Source organism: Podarcis liolepis (genome assembly GCF_965112155.1).
Source record: "Podarcis liolepis genome assembly, chromosome: 6".
Classification (NCBI taxonomy): Eukaryota; Metazoa; Chordata; class Lepidosauria; order Squamata; family Lacertidae; genus Podarcis; species Podarcis liolepis.
The window spans coordinates 93,102,961-93,124,850 of NC_139559.1; the positions used below are offsets into that span (position 1 = coordinate 93,102,961).

At 42.1% G+C, this 21,890-nt stretch overlaps 1 protein-coding gene across 1 annotated transcript in view; it reads left to right on the forward strand.

The window, feature by feature from the left end:
• Positions 1-351: 351 nt before the first annotated feature.
• The window catches only part of XPR1 (xenotropic and polytropic retrovirus receptor 1), a 103,332-nt gene continuing 81,793 nt past the window's right edge, over positions 352-21,890 (forward strand). Inside the window, exons 1-2 of the mRNA XM_083507130.1 lie at positions 352-729; positions 12,156-12,207. Coding sequence (XP_083363256.1) covers positions 661-729; positions 12,156-12,207 — 121 coding nt within the window. The 5' untranslated portion in view covers positions 352-660. The remainder of the gene's footprint in view (positions 730-12,155; positions 12,208-21,890) is intronic.

Consider the following 21,890-nt stretch of genomic DNA (forward strand, 5'->3'; position numbering starts at 1 on the left):
AAACACCATTGAAGAATTGCAGCGCGGCACCCGCTAAACAGTCGCTCCCCGCAGGCTGCGAAATCCCAATCCTTCCACCGCAGCGGAACCTCGCGGGGGAAAGGGGCGTGTCCCTCTCTCGGCGGCGAAGAAGGGGCGTGTCGCTTTGGCTGGGGGGGAAAAAAAAGAAGAGTCGGTCCCGCCCCCTTCCCTAGGGTGGCGCGCGCGCGCGCGCGCGCAGGCTGGGGAAGAGCGGTGGGCGTGGCCCACCGCGGAGCCCTTTCCCCTTCTCTCTCTCTCGGGGGGCGGTTACCTAGTCGATGACGTCAGCCCCGGCCTAGGGATGGGGAGGCGGGCCCAGCGGGGCGGAGAGGCAAAATGGCGGCGGAGGCGGCGGGCGCCGCTACTGCCTCAGGGGCGCCGGAGGAGGCTGCGGGGCCGCGGCGGGCGGCGGCGGTGGCGGCGGCGCTGAGGAGACCCTGAGCGAGGCGGGGACGAGCGGCGGCGCGCTTTCGTGCCTGTGGGCTGCTGCTGCTGCCGGGAAGGGCGGCGCGCGTGTGCCTGTCTGAGGGGTCTCATGTGCGGCGGCGGTGGTCCTTCGCCCTCAGGAGGAGGAGAAAGAGGCGCCTCATCCCGGCGCTGCGTCCGCTGAGTCGGCACCCCGGGCGGGCAGGCGGCAGGATGAAGTTCGCCGAGCACCTTTCCGCGCACATCACCCCGGAGTGGAGGAAGCAGTACATCCAGTATGAGGTAGCTACTGCTGCTGCCGCCCTTGTGAGGGTCGAGGGGCGGCGAAAGCGGGGGGGGGGGATGAATGGCTGCGAGGGGTCTGTGTGTGGTTGTGAGGTGTGGGAATAGAGCGGTGTTTTGGGCTTCGGAGGAGGCGTGGAGGGAAAACAAGGGGTCTTTGTGGGTGGGGGGCGGTGGAGAGAAGTCACCCCGGGCGGGGAAGGGCGAAGGGGTTAGGATATGGCTTAGGATATGGGTGCGCAAGGCTGAAAAGTATGGTGGGTGGGTGTGAGAAAACAGGAGAGGCGAAAGCGCTTGTTTTCGAAGGGGAGGAAAAAAAAACAGCTCCCAATTTATCCCCCCCACCCCCAATTCTAGGCTATCTGCGGGTGCTCAGGTGCGCCCCAAGCGCAAAACTCCGCCGCCCCCGCCCCCCTTGGGGCGCCGCATTCTGCCCCCCCCCCGGACTTGGCTCGGGTCCCTCCCATCTCTCGCGCGCGAGCCAAGTTTGCGGCGCTGCCGCGCAAGGTGGTGGTGCAGCCGCAGCTTCGACCTCCTCACCTGCCTCGTTGCATTTAGTCTGTTCTTCCACGGATTTCCTGAAAGCACATATATATATTCCCCCCCCCCCGCACCCCCATGGCAATCCGCTTCGGGAAACTTGGCACCGAGGCTTGGGGGGGGGAATGAATATGTGTGTCCTTTTAGCCGTGGGGAAGGAACAGGCGCTCAAGCAGCCTCATTCCTCCTTTGTTGAAGGGTGCAAAGCTGGTCTCCTCCGCCACTGGAATTTTATTATTTTTTAATGGCTGCAAAGCCCCTGTATCAGTGCTGTGATAGAACATTGCTGGGTTGCGGGTAGAGAGGAACTGTAAAGGTTATCTGGGAAGCGCTTGGGAAGGAAGCTAGGTGGCACCCTATCCCAGGGTTATCAATACCCTCCAATTCTGACACTTGGAATTTTCCATATCAATTGTTTGTAACTGTCCTTGATCAGATGCCCGAGTTGCTATATACCAATGGCTTAGTGTTGCTTAACCACGTTTTGAGAATTTGCCTGAGTTGGGCTTGAGGGCAGTGTGTGAGGATCCGAGTGTGAGCTGCCCTTGTGGGTGTGGTGATTCCTGGAACTGGTTCAAGGAGACTGGTTGCCAGGCCCATAGCATCAAACTAGATACATGAAGGCCTGCAAAAATACAATCCCTCCCTCCCCTCTTTTCTGGACCCTCTCATCTCTACTCCTCATATTTCTTTGAGGTTTGGCTTTAATGTCTATAGTTTGCCTCGAAGATTTTATCTTCCTTCTGTCAGTACCTTCTGTTGCAGTTTTGATTATTCATTGTGTTTTATCCCTTTGAGGCTTTCTCCAATAATGCAACACCTTTCCATTTGTCATATCTGTGGCATGGATTTTCTCCAAAAAGTAATCAACTGTACAAGCCAAGCATGTATCCACCTAGAGCACTCATGCTATCCCTTGTTTTTGTGAGTCTCAGCTGCTCTGTCTTTTGTGGTTTTTATTTGGGTTAGGCAGTTTTCAAGAATCTAGAAAATATATCTGGGCATTTCTTCCTACAGTTTCCATTGTTTGTGTTTGTACTGACTTCAAGTCCGTATAAGGAATATAGCATAAGCATGAATGCAAGTATTTCAAGAGGGAATTGACCACATATTTAGTCAGGTGTTTCAGCTCACCCCCCCCCCCCACAGACTTATATACAAAAAAGGTCACATGTAATTATTTAGTTACCCTTTTGAAATTTGTTCTTGTTTCTTCTTTGCTTAGGGGAAAATAATAGCTTCACAAAATGCCTGATAAGCTTTAAGGAGCATGTTCTTAGTGAGTTTGCCATACAAAGACTTGGGTTTTAGCAAGAGCTTAGATTCTCTTGGATTGTCTGCTATCCTGTCATTTTCACTTGGATTCTCAAGAAGATAACCATGTACATGTAGTCTCCAAATCAGCCTATGATTTTCACTGACATTGGAATTTGAGGAAGGCCAAGTGGCTGTTAAAGCGATCTTTGTTAAAGGACAGCACTGAAGCTGTGGGCGTAACATCTCAAATTTAGATGCATGGAGAAATTAGTAGGAAAACATACAGATTGCATTCACCCCTACAAATAAACAAGAACAAGAGACTTTTTTATTTTATGTAGTCTCCGTAAGTGTGAAAAGCAGCTCAAGGGCTGTGAGAACTTTATTTCAAATGGTCTTTTAGATGGCCTGAAATGCTCAGTCAGTTGACTTTTGCCTAATGCATAAGTAGCTTTTCAGCACCACTGTCAGTTCTCTGCATGCAACAGCTTGGAATTATATTCAGTCCGGTAGACACTGAGCAAAATGCGTTAATGTAGTTTTCCAATAGCTCCTCCTAAAAATGAAGTAATGAAGAATATTGCTACTTCAGTGTTGAGACTAAATAGGTTTGGCATATTCATAACAGTGCTACTATTAGAAGGGATTATACATACAATGATATGTATTTTTCAAAACTCTGTTTTTTCTGTTAAGTGTTTAATAAACTCTGGCTGTTACAGCACATGCCATTGTGTTCATGTGTTTGCCCCCACCCTGGTTGAGGTTTGTTGAGGTCAGGGAGACAACAACTTTCGGGAGGGTTGAATTGGTCTAGGAATTGCCAGCTGTGATCCTGCTTTGGAGTTTTATGGGGACATGGATTCTGTAAGGATCTTGAAGGCAAACTATGCCTTTATTTGTACCTTATTCATGTTAATATGTCTACTCAGATTCTGCAGCTTAAGCAAAACTCAGATAACCTTATCTATTTGTCAAGGACAACTTAGAAAAAGCTATTTTTCAGAAGTTCTTACACACACACACACACACACAATAAATCACAATCGATAGGCCATAGTGGAAATAATAGGGATGCGGGTGGCTCTGTGGTTTAACAGGGCTTGCCGATCAGAAGGTGGGTGGTTCGAATCTCTGCGATGGGGTGAGCTCCCATTGCTCGGTCCCTGCTCCTGCCATGCCAGTTCGAAAGCACGTCAAAGTGCAAACAGATAAATAGGTACTGCTCCAGCGGGAAGGTAAACGGCTTTTTCGCTGGCCACATGACCCGGAAGCTGTACACCGGCTCCCTCGGCCAATAAAGCAAGATGAGCGCCGCAACCCCAGAGTCGACCGCGACTGGACCTAACGGTTAGGGGTCCCTTTACCTAGTGGAAATCCTAGTCCTAGTGACTATCTGCCCCAGATTAGAGGCTTGTTTTACATCAAAAGTTGTTCATAGGAAGTAGAAAGTAAACATAGGTCTTTTGCAGGTCACCTCAAGTTTATGAAACCATAGCTCCTCCTAAAAAGGCGTTGGTATAGTTTGTGGTTATAGTGTAGCATGAACAACTGGGTTCAAATACCTATTTAGCGCAAAGCTTAGAGGCAGAACTTGGGCTGGTAGCGCATGCTTGGCTTAACCCATCTCACAGGGTTGTTAGGATAAAAAGGGAGGACTATCCCTGGAGCCCTGATCAAATTCTAGAAAGGATAGGCTAAAAAACTCTGCTGCTGCAACTTGTTTTACACTCCCATTCATGCTTACGTAACCCAGTTGCTGTTCCAAGGAAAGCTGGTTTCTGTGACTTGCTATACATTAAGCAAAATTTGTCTAGCATCTCCGGTCTTTTGCATAATTTTGTTTTTATTAGTCATGGGAAGGTACAAGGAGTTTATGCCTTGGCATAGAAGTGATAATTGCCTACAACAGACAAGCCAGTGCCGCCTCAGGCTACTGAGTCTTCACCAGCCATTGCATGTTCATGCTTCAAACATACCTCAGTCAGCAACAAGGTGCTGATTTAAACATTAAAGCTCTAGAGAAGCTGCTTCATAACCAGTGCAAAGTTCCATATTTTTTCTGTGCTCGTGCTGCATCATCATGCACATTGTAATCTAACCTAAACCCTGAATACCTCCAGAACAGATTAATATTAATAATATTTGTGAATGTATTGAAGAGGATGCAAACAATTTTAGCTGTAAAGTAGCCCACTGCAGGAGCAGATGGGGGATGACCAGGCTCTAAAAATCAATACCATTTGAAAAAGCTCTGCTAGGCAGCATCTTAATAACATGTTGTTGTTGGACCCCTGCCATCAACACTGACATGCCACAGAGTTTCCACCCTGAGAGCTGATATAGCACCGTGGCTGGAAGACTAGTTGCAAACTGTCTGATTTGGACTTTGCCTCTGCCATGAACTTGTTAGTGGCTTTCAGCAAACTCAGTCTGTTTAGTCTCTGCTCTGCAAACCCCATCTCATAAGGTTGTTATCACAAATGCCCAGTTCTTTTTTTAATACTGTTTACTGCTTGTGAGATTCAGCTTGAGTTCTTTATCTTGCTTGCAGCTTCAAGACATGCAATTCCCTAACCTGGGTCTGTTATTAAAGTGTTAAAAAAGTTGGGAGGTCCGGTTATGGATCTGTGGCATGATGGAGGGTTAGACCTTTACTATTCTTTTTTTGTGGGCTAGTTACTTGGCACTGTTAATTGTTTTAACCCCCGTCAGCCAGTGCCAGTGGCCTGAAATGATGGGAGTCATAGTCTATGACATCTGGAGGGCACACATTGGATACTTGGTCTACTCCCACTCTAGTGCCTAATGGATGGTCTCAAGTCTGGTGACTGGAACACTGTCCCCCAGCTTTTGGTTCTGGAGGGATTTCAATATCTGTCAAGGCTGTCTTGTCCGGTTTGGCTCAGGATGTCCACCATGACAACTGTGGAATTGTCCCAGTATGGTTTAGGCCCAGCACATTTAGCAGGATTTCAGCCAAGTCCTTCATATTGAGGTTTTATTAATCGGTGTTGCATTGTGGCATGGCTTAATTGTGTCACAAAAGGCTTGTTTCAAATATCCTTTACACTTTATTGCTGAATGCAGAGCAGGTGCATACAGTTAACAAAATTATTATTTTCTATAGTGCGGGTCACCAATGTTTTGAGGCCAGTGGGAACTTTTGGAATTTTGAGGAAATGTTGAGGGTGCTAGTTGCAAAATGACTGATGGGGTGTGTGTGTGTGTGTAGCATAATGGCTGCCACTTCTTAAAGGGAAGAAGAAGCAACAGGACCACAAAATTCTGAGGGTGTGGCCTCTGTGAGGTGTCCTGTGGAAAAAGGCACCTACATCAGCCAGAGCCACACTTGCTCACAAAGAAGCTATTTGCACCTCTTAACTGTTCAGAATAGATGGGAGCATGGGCATCCAATTCTGGCATCTAGTGAAATGGGGGCATACTTGAGGGGATGTCTATGAGATGCTGAACAATTGATGACAGGAATGTGGCAGGAAGAGCAAACTGCTCCTCGTGTATTGTGGATTTTTGAGAGTTTTATGACACCTTTTGTGGGCCCCAAAGGGAGTGCTGGTGGACACACTGACACCTGAGCATCATGTTTGTGATCCCTGTTCTATAATCTGCTGGCACATCAGATGGGAGTAGATTTAGTCACTTTTGCCATCAATGAACACAATAGATTATGCATATACATATGTTTCATTTTCTCAGCCTATACTTTGTTAGAACGGAACATGACTGATACGCTGCTCTTCTTTATGATATTGTAGAAAAGACATTTATCTTGACTGACTCCATATGGAGGCAGTAGTCTGTAGAAGAGGAGACAGAAGGTTTCATGAATGCGTTGGCTTATTTTGATTTAAGAATGAAGAGTTGAAAAGGAGACAACTCATTCTCACAAATTACAATTTTTATACTGACTCTTTATTGCCACCCCTACACTTAATTCGAACTCATCAGTATTTGATTCTATGCCTGTAGGTTATGTGGTGAATTCCGAATGTCAAGTTAGGGTGTCTTTTTGCCAAAACTGTAGCTCGGTTTGTTAAATCTGAGTTACAGAACTAATTTGAGGTGTGATGTGTACTGAACTTTTAAAGGAAATGCTTAGAATGTGTGTGATAATATGCATAGAGTGTCAAACTTGGAAATTTTGTATGATGTCTAATTACCTGTTTTATTTAAAATTTAAGAGTAGAATTTGCATAGTGTAAATAACAAGGAAGCCGGACTGTACAATAATTTAACTAAATTGAAAAATTGTTTGATTCTGAAGGGTCATTGTAGATTTTGCAATGTCAAAAGGACACATGAAAAACACTAAAGCATTGAAATAGCATCCCAACTAATATTTGCTGCACTGCCTTGTCCTGTCCAGACAGCTGGTGGGATAACTTTCTTTTTAAGTAGCTATGAATGCAAATTCAATCCTAGGGGATTTGCTTGACAGTTTCTTGAGCATTAGCTTGCTGAGGTCCAAAAACCAGATGATGTGCTAATGGATCCAATGCCTTAGGCTGTATTTTGTCACTTTTTCTGTTCTCTCCATTTGAAAGGAAAGTGCTGTTTCCATTTCTTCTTCTATCCCATTTTGAGGCGTACACCCCTCTCTCTTTTCATGCACTTCAGCCTAACTCGTGAACTTTGCACTCCTCTTGATTACATTATATCTTTCAGACTTGATAATTTTTTTCACAAATTTTGACAAGAGTTGCTGTCGAGGAGTGTGAAGCAGTAGTAGAGGGTGTGGAAATAGGAAGTGATAAGGAACAGGGACTGCAGGTGGTCCTTTGCTTTGACTAATGTATTTCTCATTAGCATCCTCCTGCCTTGAGCCCCATTTTCAAAACCTATAGCAGATAATGCCAATGATTTCAAAATTTCTCTTAAGTAAAGGCTAGAGGCTAGATTTTTTGTGATAATGATAATAATTCTTTACAACATGTTCTCCATGTTCCATAAGTTAAGTAAGAAAATGTAAGTAAGTAAGGAAATGGTGCAAATAATACTAAATATGCTTTTTAGAACAATCTTGTATTGTAGATGTTTGGGCTATGAAATTCTGTGATTCTATGACTGATCAGTGCAGTTCTTAGGATGAGCAGTGCAAGTGCAATGTTAGTTGGAGCTTAGCAGTGTGAATTACTGTTACAAGGTGTGAAGCTTGGAGTGCTAAATAAAAAAAATCTTGTTATGCTGGGGACTGCAGCTCCAGCTCTCCTTTTTCTCCTTCCTTAATTTCTCTAGAGGCCTGTCTGACTTGATAAAGTAAGGCAAGGAAAAAGAGGCGGTGGAGCATTGGGAATAACATGTCTACAAGTGAGGAAATTAAGCAGTTGGTTCCTGGTGTTACTTTTTGTGCATGTGTGTGTGTAATGCTGCATTATCCTTGAAATAAAATGTTGGGAAGCAGTTAATACACAAATCAGGAAACTGATTTGGGGAATGAACTTAATGGTGTTTATCTGCTAAACTTTTCAGATAGAGATGTTGTTCCCTCATTACTCTTTAACAAAGAAATGACTTTTCATATCTACTTTGCAAAATTACAAACTTTAGTTGACAGGGTGTGTGTGCACCAACCACAAAATTCTGTTTGGACTCCAACTGGGTGCTTCAGAAAACAGACCAGTTCAGTCTCAAGCACTTTGGGGGTGATCTGATTTGGAAAAACAAATCTATTACGTGTAGGGCTGGGAGATAGCTGGTTTTCAACATCATGATATATCGCCAGGTAAACATCGCCAATATATCAAGATGTCTGAAATAAGGATGGAGCTATAGAGGGGGATTGGCTGGCTTCATGGTTTTTCCTGTGTTGAGATTTTTCCAGTGGCTGCTCTTGTGATTCGCTGCCCCTTGCAGGAGGCAGTGGAGAGCTGAGCCAGCAGAGTTAATATTGGTGCAGGAATCGAGAGAAGCATTGGTTGGCTTCACGTTTTCCCCCACATTGTGATTTTTGCATAGCACACAAACATACGTACATTGTGATTCACAGTATATTGCCAGATCAAAAATTCATGATATGGACTTTGAACCAGTTTGGGAGGATATATTGCCCAGCCCTACCTGTCAGTTACACAAGAGCTATTCCTTCCTCTTTCCCCCATTCTGGAGTCTTCCTTTGCTTAGGGAGCAATGTTTCTTTTTGCAGACGCACTTCACAGTCTGAATGCCCAAAGTGACACCAGTGAGAAATTGCTTTGTCTCTGACAAGTCCTGAATCTGTTCAGAGCAGCCTGCTTTTGTTATTGATTTTGGATTTTTTCCAAATCTAATGCACATACTTAGTTAGCAGTTTTTAATATCTATTTTGCCACTACTGTTTGTGTCTCTCTAATTGTAGCTTCTGACCTATCATTACTTTCTTCTTGGGATCAGAGTTTAGGTAAAGACTCTAAAGTTGGATTTGTCAGACTAAAGTCCATAGTCCTACAGTGTTTACAAGTAATCAAGACTAATTCTCCAGCAGTTTCAGTAGCATGAATCTGGTTGATTTAAATCACCAAGGGGTAAAAAAAAAAAAATCCACACACTAAAATAATTCCTAAATAGTCAGGTTGCTATAATGATAGAAACAGTGACAATGCAGTTCTAACTCTGAGCCAATTGTAGAGATCAGGTAGTTGCTAAGCATAATAGACATAGAAAGTCACCCAGATGGCTTAGTAGATAAAACCCATGGCGACCTGCCAGTCTTTGACTCCCAATGCCCAGCTATAATATAAGCACATGGGTTACTATGCAGTGATGACAGGCAAGGATATTTTCCCCAACTATGTTACAAAGAGAAGCAGCGTAAAAGCAATTGTATGAATATCATCAGTTCAGTTTTACGTGTTTGCATTATGTTGATATTTCATTTAAAGCCAGGTTATCTCAAAGGGATGCCAATGAAAACTGAAATGTGTTTTTTAAATCCAAATTTTAATAGTTTGAGGAATTAACAATTTTTATCCCTTCTGGTGGGAACTCAGTGACTTAACCATACAGTGGTACCTCTGGTTAAGAACTTACCGGTAATTCGTTCTGGAGGTCTGTTCTTAACCTGAAACCGTTGTTAACCTGAAGTACCACTTTAGCTAATGGGGCCTGCTGCTGTGCCGCTGCCGCATGATTTCTGTTCTCGCCCTGAAGCAAAGTTTTTAGCCCGAGGTACAATTTTGAGGTTAGCGGAGTCTGAAGCATCTGTAACCTGAAGGCTCTGTAACCTGAGGTACCACTGTACTTGCAACTGATGCAGTTCCAACCATTTCATCACCCACTGTTCCTTTTTTAGATTACCATTCTGTTGGCTACACCTGCCTTTTATTTTAACAACTCACCTGGTACATATGGGTGACCAGTAATTCCATGCTGGTGAGCGAGGTGTTGGAGAGATGGACTTTTCCAGTGCTCTTATGTCAGGCTGCTTGATTTCAAAAGCTAGCCACGGAGGAAGGAAAGTTTCCTTTTCTTCAGTAAAACACATTAAAAACTTTCCCTCTCCATAACCATCATGGGAATGGAATTAAATGTTGTTGTTAGCAGAAGAGTAACTTTTGCAGGCATATTGACAAGGCAGCCAACTTTGCAACAGTGAGTATACTTTTAAATCAGGTAAACAAGATTAAAGAGTCGGATGACTCTATTGTGATATGTGTGGCATTTTTCCTATGCAGAATTAAGAGTGCTTAAGCCTTTTGAAATTGATAGACTTAATTGCATGTAAGCCCTAAGTCTGCATTGGGTCAAGCAGAGCAGCATGAGATTGGAAGGGTAGATCTGTGAAAATGGAACTTTTTGGAATGTGGTAATAAGAGTTAACTCCAGAAGATGTTTGTGCCTTTTGGCATTGTGAGGGCAGGAAAGGAACTTTTATAATAGAGCTGTTGCTTGCCCATCACTCCTTTACAAGCATATACTACTGTAAGAAGCCAGTGAAATTGAGTGTATTGCCTATGTGTTTGGCAAAGAGTGGAGGTGACCAGAAAGTAACAGGATTTGTAGATTGTGTTGTAGTTGCTGTACTTCTAGTAATTTTCTGAGTTCTGCATATGAATTAATGCTGTCACGCTTAAATTGTTGTGAAGAGACTTCAGTTCACTCTTCTGGAATAGCATGGGTTCTATGTAGGTTTGCTCAAAAGTAAGCCCCAGTGAATTCACCAAGCTTGTTCTACGCTAAGCCTGTGTTGTAGCCTAAACTTGCGTGAAAAGAAAGGTGGCAGAAGTTTTGCAGGGAATCTGTCATTGGGGATAAAATGTGCTGGTTATTTTTCTTCTTTCGGCTCCCTGCTGAAAATGGGGTTTGCAGGCACCATCAGTCACTTGGTTATCGTACTTTCAAAGTCCTGTGTGGTTTCAAACTGTATCAGCTAAAGTCATGGTGATATCAGGTGATAGGAAGCTCTGCCGAACTGTCAGAATGGCCTACATGGGTTATGGGACTTAAGCACCCACCTGTTGGCTAGGCAGGGTTCCCCAGAGCTGACCCATTTTTTAATATTTAATTTTACTTATACTTAGTAAACAAAGCTAAAAACTTTGAAGTTTTCAAGCTTGCCCAATAAATAACGCATAAATTTTATACATGTGTATATTGTCTGCCTTTCATAGAAAGCCCTTTTGGCTGAAATACATTGGGCTGTCAATAAACATAATCATTCTGAGACGTAATCTTTTTTTAAATGTTTCATTTGGATGCTTTCTGATGGGTTTGTGTGTGTGTGTTTCTTAGTTTATGTTGAATGTCTGAGTACAGTGAAGAAGTTAAAGGGCATACCGAGTTTTACATGTTAAACAGATTATGGCAATAAGACCTCAGCTATTCAGGATCTAGATTGCATATGATTTAAAAGCTAATGTTTACGTAGGTTAGCCTTACTTTTAATGCAGGCACCTCTGATCATCCTGAGGCTTTCAGGAGTCCTTCACACCCAAAGTTGGTACCATGTTTCTGGAAAAGCCCAAAGCCAAGCTTGTTGAGCCCTAAGGACGCACGGGATCTGCTTTCCTTGCATGCAGTTGTTGCATCCTGGGGAGCAATAGACAAACTGTAAGCTTTGCAAAAACAACAGTGTGTTGTAATTAGAAAGCCTGGACTTTAACCAAATAGCTCAGCTATGAAAGACATGACTGCAGCTCAGTTGTCTTGTAAACTGGATTGAATTGATCTCTATTGTAACACGATGAAATTCTGCCAGGAAATAAGTGACCTTACTGATTTTAATAATAATATCTTGACTTTCTGTTCAAAAGCTACATTATTGCAGTGCTGCATAATGCTAATATAATCTGAGATAATCCCCTTTTGCTATATTCCAACTAATCCTGAGGCAATCTGTTAAACACTTACTTGAATAACACTACTTAGAAAATGGAGAATCTTAGAAGCCTAGCAGCTTCCTTGCTCTATAAGTTTATGCAGCAAGTTGTTGCCTGTACTACATGTTTTTGGTTAATGTGCGGTATTTATTTAATTTTTGATACTACAAAAAGGTGTAATGAAATAAAAGTTCACATTCCATGTCAGCCTGGAGGCATAAAAGGACTTTCATTGCTACTTGATTTTAGATAGATTGATGAATGTGTTTGTGCTTACAGATTTAACTCTCCCCCCCCCCTCTTTTTTTTGGGCAGGCTTTCAAGGAGATGCTGTATGCAGCTCAGGATCAGGCCCCTTCTATAGAAGGTAAGTGAGCCAATTCTTCCCTTAGCATTTGGAATTGGAGCCCCCATACATCACATTTTTGAACAAAGCTGTTTCAAAGTGGCTGCATAATAAGTCAGAGGCTAAAGTACATCTATGTTCTTGCATAATCTTAAAATTTCTATCATCTTCCCGTTTTGTTTTCAAAATCCAATTTAGTCTGGTTATTGCTCATTTGCGTAGGGGAAAAGGTGGTGGTGGGGGGGAAGAGTTGCCAAGAGTAAAAATGAAGAAAGGGAGGTAGTTGGAGCTCTATGTGATCACTGAATAGTAGTCAAAACATTCCAGGAAAACTTCTCCTATTTTCATTTGGAAGAGTATTAGATATGCTGTTAGATGTTTCACAACCCGGGCATGCTTCTAGCCACTCTGCAATCATCGGAAAGCCTAGGATTTCTATTTTGATAGAATGAGTGTAGTCACTTAATTCCTCTCTCTCAAAAAAAATGTTGATTCCAAATTATTATGAGGTAGCACAAGATTAATTTTGGCACCCCCATTTCAGTAACCAAAGATACTCTGTGTTGTGGCTTAAAGTGGGTTGCAAAAGCGTCACTATGACCATGCAAATGAATAAATAAAAATAAATGGAGCCCCAAATGCATGTTTGGGTTAAAGATGCTTCTGGGTCTAAAAAGGTTGAAGACTGCTAATGGAAAACATTCTTTTGATGTAGCCTGTGCCACCTGTAATTTGTTGCAAGCAAAGAGTCAAAGCTCTCAATCTCCGTGTTATGCAGCAAAATGAGATAGGTAACCATATGGTGAATAAACTGTTTTTAAAAATGCATTCTAACAGCCAACTGGAAAATTTCCAAAATGGAACGAGCCATTAGGTGTATCTGTAGATCAGGGTTGGATAACCTCTGGTTTGGGGGCAGAATATGGACCTCAAGATTGCTCTATCCGGCTCCTGGAACTCCACCCCAGAGAGGTGTATGAGGGTAAAATATACATCTATTGCTCTGGTCACTTTTGCTTCTGTCTCCGCTCACCACTGGCATAGCAAACTGAGGTTCTGCCCCCCAACAAAAGGTCTGCCCCCCCCAAATCCTGGCTACACCCATGCAGAGTAAGTTGAGTGGGCCAGTGTTGAACTGGCAAAAGGTATGAACTGGAAACAGGTATCCAGTGTGGGAATTCTGGGTCTCATACCGTTCAGCATCTTCATGAATGATGGTGGTAGAATGGCCACTTGCCAGCAACTCGGAAGACTTATTATTCACTAGAGTAGAGATGGTGAATCTTTGGCCCTCCAGGAGCTGGACTCTTCAGTTCCAGCCAGCGTGGCCTGTGGTTGGTAATGATCGCTATTGCTACCCTAGAGGAACAGCTAAATATTGCTAAAGGGAGAGCTAATCTGATAAGAATGAAATTTAGAAAGCACAGATTTAAAGTATTGCACACAGACCAGAGAGAAGAAGTAGGGCTGTAAGCCTTTACGGATTGGTGTGATTTATTAGCTAAAGCTTTAATCACATATTAGTTAATTAAGAAATAGCTAGCCTTATTGAACAGAATTTCTTTCTTTCTTTCTTTCTTTCTTTCTTTCTTTCTTTCTTTCTTTCTCTCTCTCTTTCTCTCTTTCTCTCTTTCTCTCTTTCTCTCTTTCTCTCTTTCTCTCTCTCTCTCTCTCTCTCTCTAGTACAGGCAACCCCCATTTTGCCCCGGGGGTTATGTTCTGGGTCATTACATGTGTCGGAGTGAGCCTGCCCCTGGCTCCTTTATGCCCCCACCCTCTTCTTTGAATGCACACAAAACAGAAGTTGTCTTACGCTGAATTCTGTGATTTTTTAGGATACCCCTTAGACTAACAAATCTTCTTTATGGCATTGTGGACTGGAGTCTCCTTTACATGAGATGCATGAAGCATGCTCAGATGATAGGTTTATACACATATAGAAGCAGTGGGGAAATGTGAGCAATGAGGTCAGATGAAAATTGGGAGATTGAATCTAAGCACTGCCAGTTTTTCTGGGAACATACCCGCTAAACTTGTAAATTACAGACTTTCCTCTTCAAAGTGATTTCCTGCCCCCCCCCCAATTAAAACCTGCCATCTTCATTCAGTATATTGAAGGGGCAGTGAGTTGTCTGTAACATTGCTAAATAGAACTTAAGCACTGTCCAGTGTCACTGGGTTAGTCAGTGGCAAACGGAGTATTGCATTTTAAAGCTCTAAGCAGCATGATCTGCTGTTCTAAACTCTTTCTGTTAAAGGGCAGTCACAATGCTCTTCCAGAAATAGAACTGCAGTTATTTGAACAAAGGGAACAATCAGTCTGATGGTGATGCACCTAACCTGGTGTCTTGTGGTGTTTCCCCCCCGAAAATAAAAATGATAGTTTTTTCCCTGCCGTTGTTCTCTGTGCTGGCTATGGATTCACCGAATGCTGCATCTGACTGGACATCTAATGTTTTAGTTTCAGTCTTTAGGAACATTTGTTTATCTCAGTAGCAGGGCTCATCTCTCAATTGCCTCTTCCTCCGTTGGCTGTCTTTATTTGTGTGAAAAACTAGGAGTTACTTGATTGGATAAACTACTGCTCTCCCCTCCCCAGCTCTGCTCTAATACTGGTGTTAAAATTCAAAGCTATCTTTTGACTCTGCAATTGTTTAATCTCTTTTGTTTCCCTTGCCGCAAATTGGTGGTCAAAAAATTCCTGTGCTGCTTTATGCAGGTGGTATAATTCTTCTTTCATTATCCCAGGAGCTGTGAGAAGCAGAAAGGTTTTTCATACCATACAATAAGGCACAAGTGTTTTCTGTAATAAGGTGTTGCACACATTGTTAGTTGACCACACACAACTTTCTGCAAGAAATCCTTTGGGCACAACCAGTTGAATTCATGACATCCTTCTGCCCGATCACTTTTGTAGCAGTCAGGTGATGCTGTCAACAAGGATATGAAAGAAATCAAACAGTATTTTGTTTTAAAGAAAAAGAAGGTAAAGAGATACAAAAGTAGCTTAACGTTCCTAAACTTTTTTGTCTTTATATCATCAAACTACTACAATTTACCTCCACATGTTGACTACCTAACACCCCATATGGCCTCTGATGGCCATAGTAGATGAACATAGATTCAGAGGTACTTATTTGAAGCTTGAAAACTTGCTGGTGTCCCATGTCTCTTCCCAGCTTCATCTTCTTAGAATGCCTGACTATTTTTGTTTTATAAAGTCAACATATGACTTAAATGAGTGTAGTGGCTTTCCTTTGGGAACGAACTTAAAAAAAAGTGTGTGGCAGTGTTTATTGCCTTGGGTCAAGAGAGGGGTTAGGGGTCAGTGGGAAGTGTTACAACAAAGGAATGGAATCTCATTAGTGCAGAGCAAATTGTATTTTGTTCTTTTGCCCCTAAGAAAGACTGGTTACTGGACACTGACTGATTCTCTTTACTTGGTTAGCAGATATGCGTTTAACTCCCCAAGCTTCTTGGAATTCAGCTCTTTTCTGTGGCAGTGAAGTGAAATGTCTGTAAATTATTCATTCTGATTATGTGCCTGAATGGCCAGGGTCCACACTTGATATTTTCCAAGGATCTTTGTTCTAAAGAGTTCATGCTGAATGTTTTAAAATTGGCATTAAGGGTGTGGGGGTGTGGGAGATAACTCACTGTCCTTTGGGTTTTGTGACCAGAACCAGCACATCTGACAACATTCTCTTTGTAGTCCATATAAACAACAATTTTGATTATGCTTGGTATTTTTTCTGTTCGTTCATGCATAATTGTTTGCATTAAGCAGATATTTCCCCCTTGCAGTTAAAAGATCTTGATGATTAAATGTGAATGACTAGCCCAGAAGAGACTGACTCAAAGAAACAGTATGTAAATATGCCCCCAGACAACCAGAAGGAGTGGGGCAATGGAGGGAATGAGACGAAGACAAAGGAAATTGTCTATAAAAAGTATATGAGATGACTGTACTGGGAAGAGAAGTCAGTGATACATATACATGTTGTCTGAGTCGGCACCATTTCCATTAGCAAAAGCTTTTTTTTAAAAAAAATTGCTTGCTGTGTGCTCTTAACTTGGAGGTAGAATGTTAAAGCATGCTTGTAAATACGCCTACAAAAGTGATTAGCTGGCAGTTTTTTTAATATATATATATAAAAGCCCTGGTTTCTTTACCTTCATGGCAGCATGAAAATGCAGGATGTTGGTCTCCTAACAAGCTAGGTTTTTGTTTTTTTTTTAATTCTACCAAGTGGGCTGGCAGAGGAGGACTGTGTTCGTAATCTACCAGCCTGTCTACTTGTTTGGATGGAATTCCTTGTTGCCTGTGACTAGTAGGCAAGTTAATTGCAACACTACTGATTTGGATGACCTTAAGCAGACTGAAGTGTGATGGATTCTTCTTAGGTTTGTTTTTTGATTGATTAAAACAAATGCTGTCATCTTGTGATTTCAATCCCACTTCAGTTAAAAATCCTGGGAACTAAGCATACTGTTCGCTTTGATTGTGATGGTATGCAGGTAATGAGAAAACGTGAGTGGCAATTCTGCACTTTTGTGGCTAGCTTTTTCAGAAATTTCTCTGTGCAGGAGCATGAAACACTTCCTTCAGGAAGCAGATTTGAGAATCACCATTTTCCTATCTTCAGCCTGCATTTGTGTGCCATTAAACTGAGTTTTTGTTTTAGATGCAGAAATGTCTAAGACTGGCACTGCTTCCCGGCCTGTTTATGTGAACAAACAGCTTACTGTTTGAATGTTCTCTTCCCCTTATGCCCTGTGATTTTCTGAATGACTTCTGGCTTCTTGGAAAAACCATAGTTTGTGCTGCAAATTGTGGCGTAGTTCGCACATATGCTTAGTCATGGTTTATTTGAACCATGGTCTGCAGGTTATCATTGTGAGTTCCACCCCTCTCATACTAGTACATAAATCTTACATGAACAACAATGTCTTTGCTGAATATAATTGAAATGGCAGCAGGTTCAAGATTCACCACCTTTGAATCAATGTTAACTTCATGTGTGAATGTTCCTACTGGTTAGAACTTGAATAGAACTAACTTGTAGCTTTCCATTGAGAACAGATGAGTCATGGACAGTGTCCAACTAAACGGTTCTCCTAGTGTAAGTGCTTTTGACTGTACATTGGAATTTCTTCTCACCCTCCTCTCCTCTCCTCACATGCCCCTTAAATCTGCTCTGGAGGGTTGAAAGAACCCCCAGAACATAGTGCTACATGCATTGTAGCAAAATTTGTTAATTTACAGGCAGATGTAGATGATTATAGAAATGGCCATATTCAGTAAATTTATAATTTTAAGGGTTGGTATACAAGACAGCCAAAAACAAACCAATAACCTCCTCTGCCACATGTTTATTGATATGGTTCCTGAATTGTGTTGTAACTATAATAATTTATGTATTTTTGCTATTTATTAGTAACTTTAGTTCTCTCAGTACACTAACACTTTTACATTCTAATTAAAAAAAATCTTTTAAATGTTTGTTTCTAAAGTAAAGTTTAAATAACTTTTAAATGACCATATCACCAAGTTTTACCATCTTCCTATGAATAGTTGCTATGGTTTGTTTGCATTTAGTACTTCGTTAATAAGGTATGAATTCCTTTGCTGTAACAGCACAATCCTGTCACTTTAATTTCTTCAGAATTTGAAAAAAACAACATATGATTTGCTGTAACTGGTTGGATGGTAGAGGTTGAGAAGAAGACAAAATGGTCTTGAAATATAATTTTGTTTGGCCAGATACGGTTCCTTCTTACCAACATCCTGTGAAACAAAAGCTTCTTAAAACAATTTAATAAAAAAACTTACTCTCCTTTGATGCTGTCCATGACAGCAGTGCCAGTTTCATTTTGTTAATCTGTTTAAAGCTTTCACCATGCGGTGCTAAGCAGAGCGTCTGGATAGCTGTTTTTGTGATTAAATTTCTAAGGTATTTCAAAGGTAAACAAGGATGCATACACAGTATAAGTAAAATATTTGGCTTCCTGTTGCTGCCCATCATTTGGTTGAATATTAAAGATTTGGTGATGGCCATATTAATTTAGAAAATAATACTTATGCATTAAATTTATCCATTGTTTAGATGGGTGTGCAGGACACAATTAAATTAGAAAAGAGCAATAAAGACTTTTAGGCGCCAGTGGATAGACAGTGTCTTACCTCTTAATATCGTACAGGCTTAGAAACATTCAGACACTTTATAGGTTTTGAGTAGTTAACAATGGTGCAGTCAACTACCATTAAAATGTTCCAGTGCTCATCAAGAACTAATTGCTATAGGGCCCCTTGGGATGAAGATAGCCATTGTTGCCCAGTTGATATTTGTTGGGGTCCACTTCCTCGAGAGAAGCTATTTTGAAAGAGCATCAAGGGCTACCGGCCCACAGCAGCTGGAAGAGGGGGGCTGAGTATTGGCCTAACCTCTAAGATGCCCGCTCATCATACCCAGCAACTGACATTGCTTGCTCCTCTTGTGTTCTTCTAGATCCTGACAGATGTTGCAACATCTGATATTTTTATTGTGCCTAACAGCTGTGCATTCTCTGCAATCAACAGAATACTGATTGTGGATTTTTCTTCTTCTTTTTGAACTTTAGCAATTTAGTTTATATAAAGATCGGAAGATGAAATTGGATCAATATCAAGTACCCAAATCTGAAGGGTACAGAGTAAAACTGGATGCTAGCTTCACAAGTGGTAATGTGGGGGACAATTGCTTGACAAATTGGTGCAAGGGGAGAGGAGCTCAATCCCTTGCATCTCTTGTGTTTCTTCTTGCCAGCTGAATAAAATATCCAAGTTACCATATATACTCGAGTATAAGCCGAGCTTTTCAGCATGTTTTTTATGCTGAAAAAGCCCCCCTCGGCTTATACTCGAGTGAGGTGGGCGGCGGAGGGACGAGTGGCAAGAAAGGAGCCCTTTCTCGCTGCTAGTCCTGCCGCCGCCCGCCTCTCACACTGCGCTGCACTGTGCCTCTCCCAACCAGGCTCCTATGCCTGCTCTTGCCAGAGACAGAGACAGAGGCAGAGGGACGAGCAGCGAGAAAGGGGCCATTTTGGCCAAAGCTCACGCCGTTGTGCAGATTTGAACTGCCAACCTTATGACTGGGAAGCCCAAGAGGCTCGGTGGTTTAGACCACAGTGCCACCCACGTCCCCCATGGAAGACTAATAGCCTGAAGTAAAACAATGGACTAATTATAATCGCATAGTGTTATCAGATACTTGGCAGGGGGGCTAGTTCATTATATGATTTCAAGCAGAGCATAATCATGAGCATACAGTTCTGGTAATGCAATCCTCATTAGAACTTTAGGAAATACAGTTTTTCCTCAGCCAGCCCTGTATGAGAAGCTATATATTGATTTCCCCTCCTACACAATTACTAGGATCCATCTTCCTTTATCTTTGCATCTTGTTACCATAGAGAGGCAGACTGATATATGGTCCAAAATTAAAAGTGGGTTCCATATTGAAGATAACTGACTTGCGTATCTGGAGGACCTGCTGCGCTAGAAGGCAAATCGCCCCTTGTTGTTGGACAGCCATCAAGAAGGCTTTTGCCATTGAAATACTGCACATGAATGGAACTATCCAAGAGATAGTTAATCTTAAAGTTCTTACCTGCTTGGGCCCTATACCCCTCATAGGCTACCACTGCTTCTTTAAGAACATAAGAAAAGCCTGCTGGATCAGGCCAGTGGTCCACAGTGGTATATAAAAAAATGCATTGGACAACCTCATAGTTGGTTCAGGTCTGCTAACAGTTCTACATTGGCCATTAAGGGTAAATATGGATTGATTGCAAATGAAAAACAATGCATGAACTTTCAGGCATGTAGCAATTAGGATCTATCCAACATTGACCCTGGAGAGACCTCTTTAGAGAAAGAGGCTTGGGGCCTTGTAGAGACCCCCACTCTGAAAACTGTGAGGGACTTGCAGGAGTCCAAAACTAGTCTTAATAACCCCATTCAGGGATGCCTTACCTGGCACCTCCAAGAACCCCTCTGACCCCATTCAGAGCCCTGTTGTGAGCCCTGATTCTCCCTACACACACACTCACACTCACTCTCAGGTCCTTAGGAGCAAATCACAACAATACAAACACAACACGTAGGGTAATAGTAGAAAATACATAATAGAGTAATGATATCATTCAAATTATAGGAGTAAGCCAATCAAAGTTCATATGTACAATATAACAGAGTGGTAGCGAGGACCGTCAAGCCGTGTGTTCAAAACAGATGTCTTAAGGACAGCCTCACAATAGTCTTTCAAAAGTAAAGTTTCTCAATAGTCTTTCAAAAGTTTAGGAGCAAAGGAATATTAATTTCCCAACTGTTTGAGTTGAGAAGAGAGGTTTTTAAGAGGCCTGTGTGTAATCTGTGCTAGCTATTGTTAAATATGCTATAGCAGCATAGGATAGACTTGGAATCCTACTCCCCGTGGTGTGTGTTGCACTGTAGCATATTCACATGAACAGTAGGTTTGCTGCCACAGTGTTTGAATACTGCTGGTCTCACACTCATGTAACTAATCAATCATGAAGTGATAAGCCACACGGGTACCTGTCCTTATGTCCCCTTCACATTGCGAAGGATAAATGAGAGAGAATTAAAGAAGAGGTTGCCGGGGTTAGCTGTCTGCACAAAGTTGCAGCCTGCCAAGAGTCTGGATTATAGCTACAGTCTATACTGAGAAGCCTAAGTGCTGATTTTTTTCCTGGTTTTGATGTCAGTTTCATATTTCCATTATCTTGCGCATATGGTGATGATCCACAGCCTGTGTACTCAGTAGTGACTTGCTTCATTTTTAAAATTTGGAGTTTTGTTTGCCATTAAACATGAACAACACCTCATGGAGATAAGACAACGTATCTAATTTTTTTTTGTTTTGTTTTTGTTGCCTGCTTTAAATGCCTCTTAACAGATTGCTGCAAAAGCTCAGTTTCAGTGGTGATCTGTGGAAGATATGCATTAGCACATCTATGTGCTAAAATGTAATTAATATTGAAAGGGGTGCTAATCTCTGCTAAGACTTGCCCAATTGCAAATACTAGTAAAAAGCATTGATTAGATATGGGATTTATTTCCTGGGGCCATATAAGCAGAGACTACTGCAACCCAGCTGTGGAATGAGTTGCTGATTCAAGAATTCTGATTAAAGGCTTTTGGTTTTTTGGGGTTTAAATTTTTATTTACAAGAAGTGCTTCTTCTCAAAATCTGATTTTAAAGCTAATCACAATACAAGTCCCTAAGTCTGATTTGAGAGTTTACCCCCAGCCATCTGGAACAGATTTGGGGAGCACAGGGGGAGAGGACAGGGAGTGGAGTTCTGTTGGGCAAGCAAAAATTCTTGCACTGATGTAATGAGTTAGTTGGATACTGCCCAATGTAATCTTACATCCTATATTCATGTATTTTTAAAGTTTGTGTCTAAAAAACCCCATTACACTACTTGAGCTAAAGGTTGCCAGGTAGGCTAGTTTGTGGTGGTTTTCCTGGTTGAGAACAATATAATCTTTTGGTTAACCATTAGCCAATAGCAAAAGGCTACTGTGCAGATTTCCCTAAAACTATAATCCTAAAACATTTGCTTCAGAGGTTGATTCACTGACCACCTAAAGTAAATAGTCAGATGGGGATGGGGAGATGGGGATCTGAGAGGGTAACAAA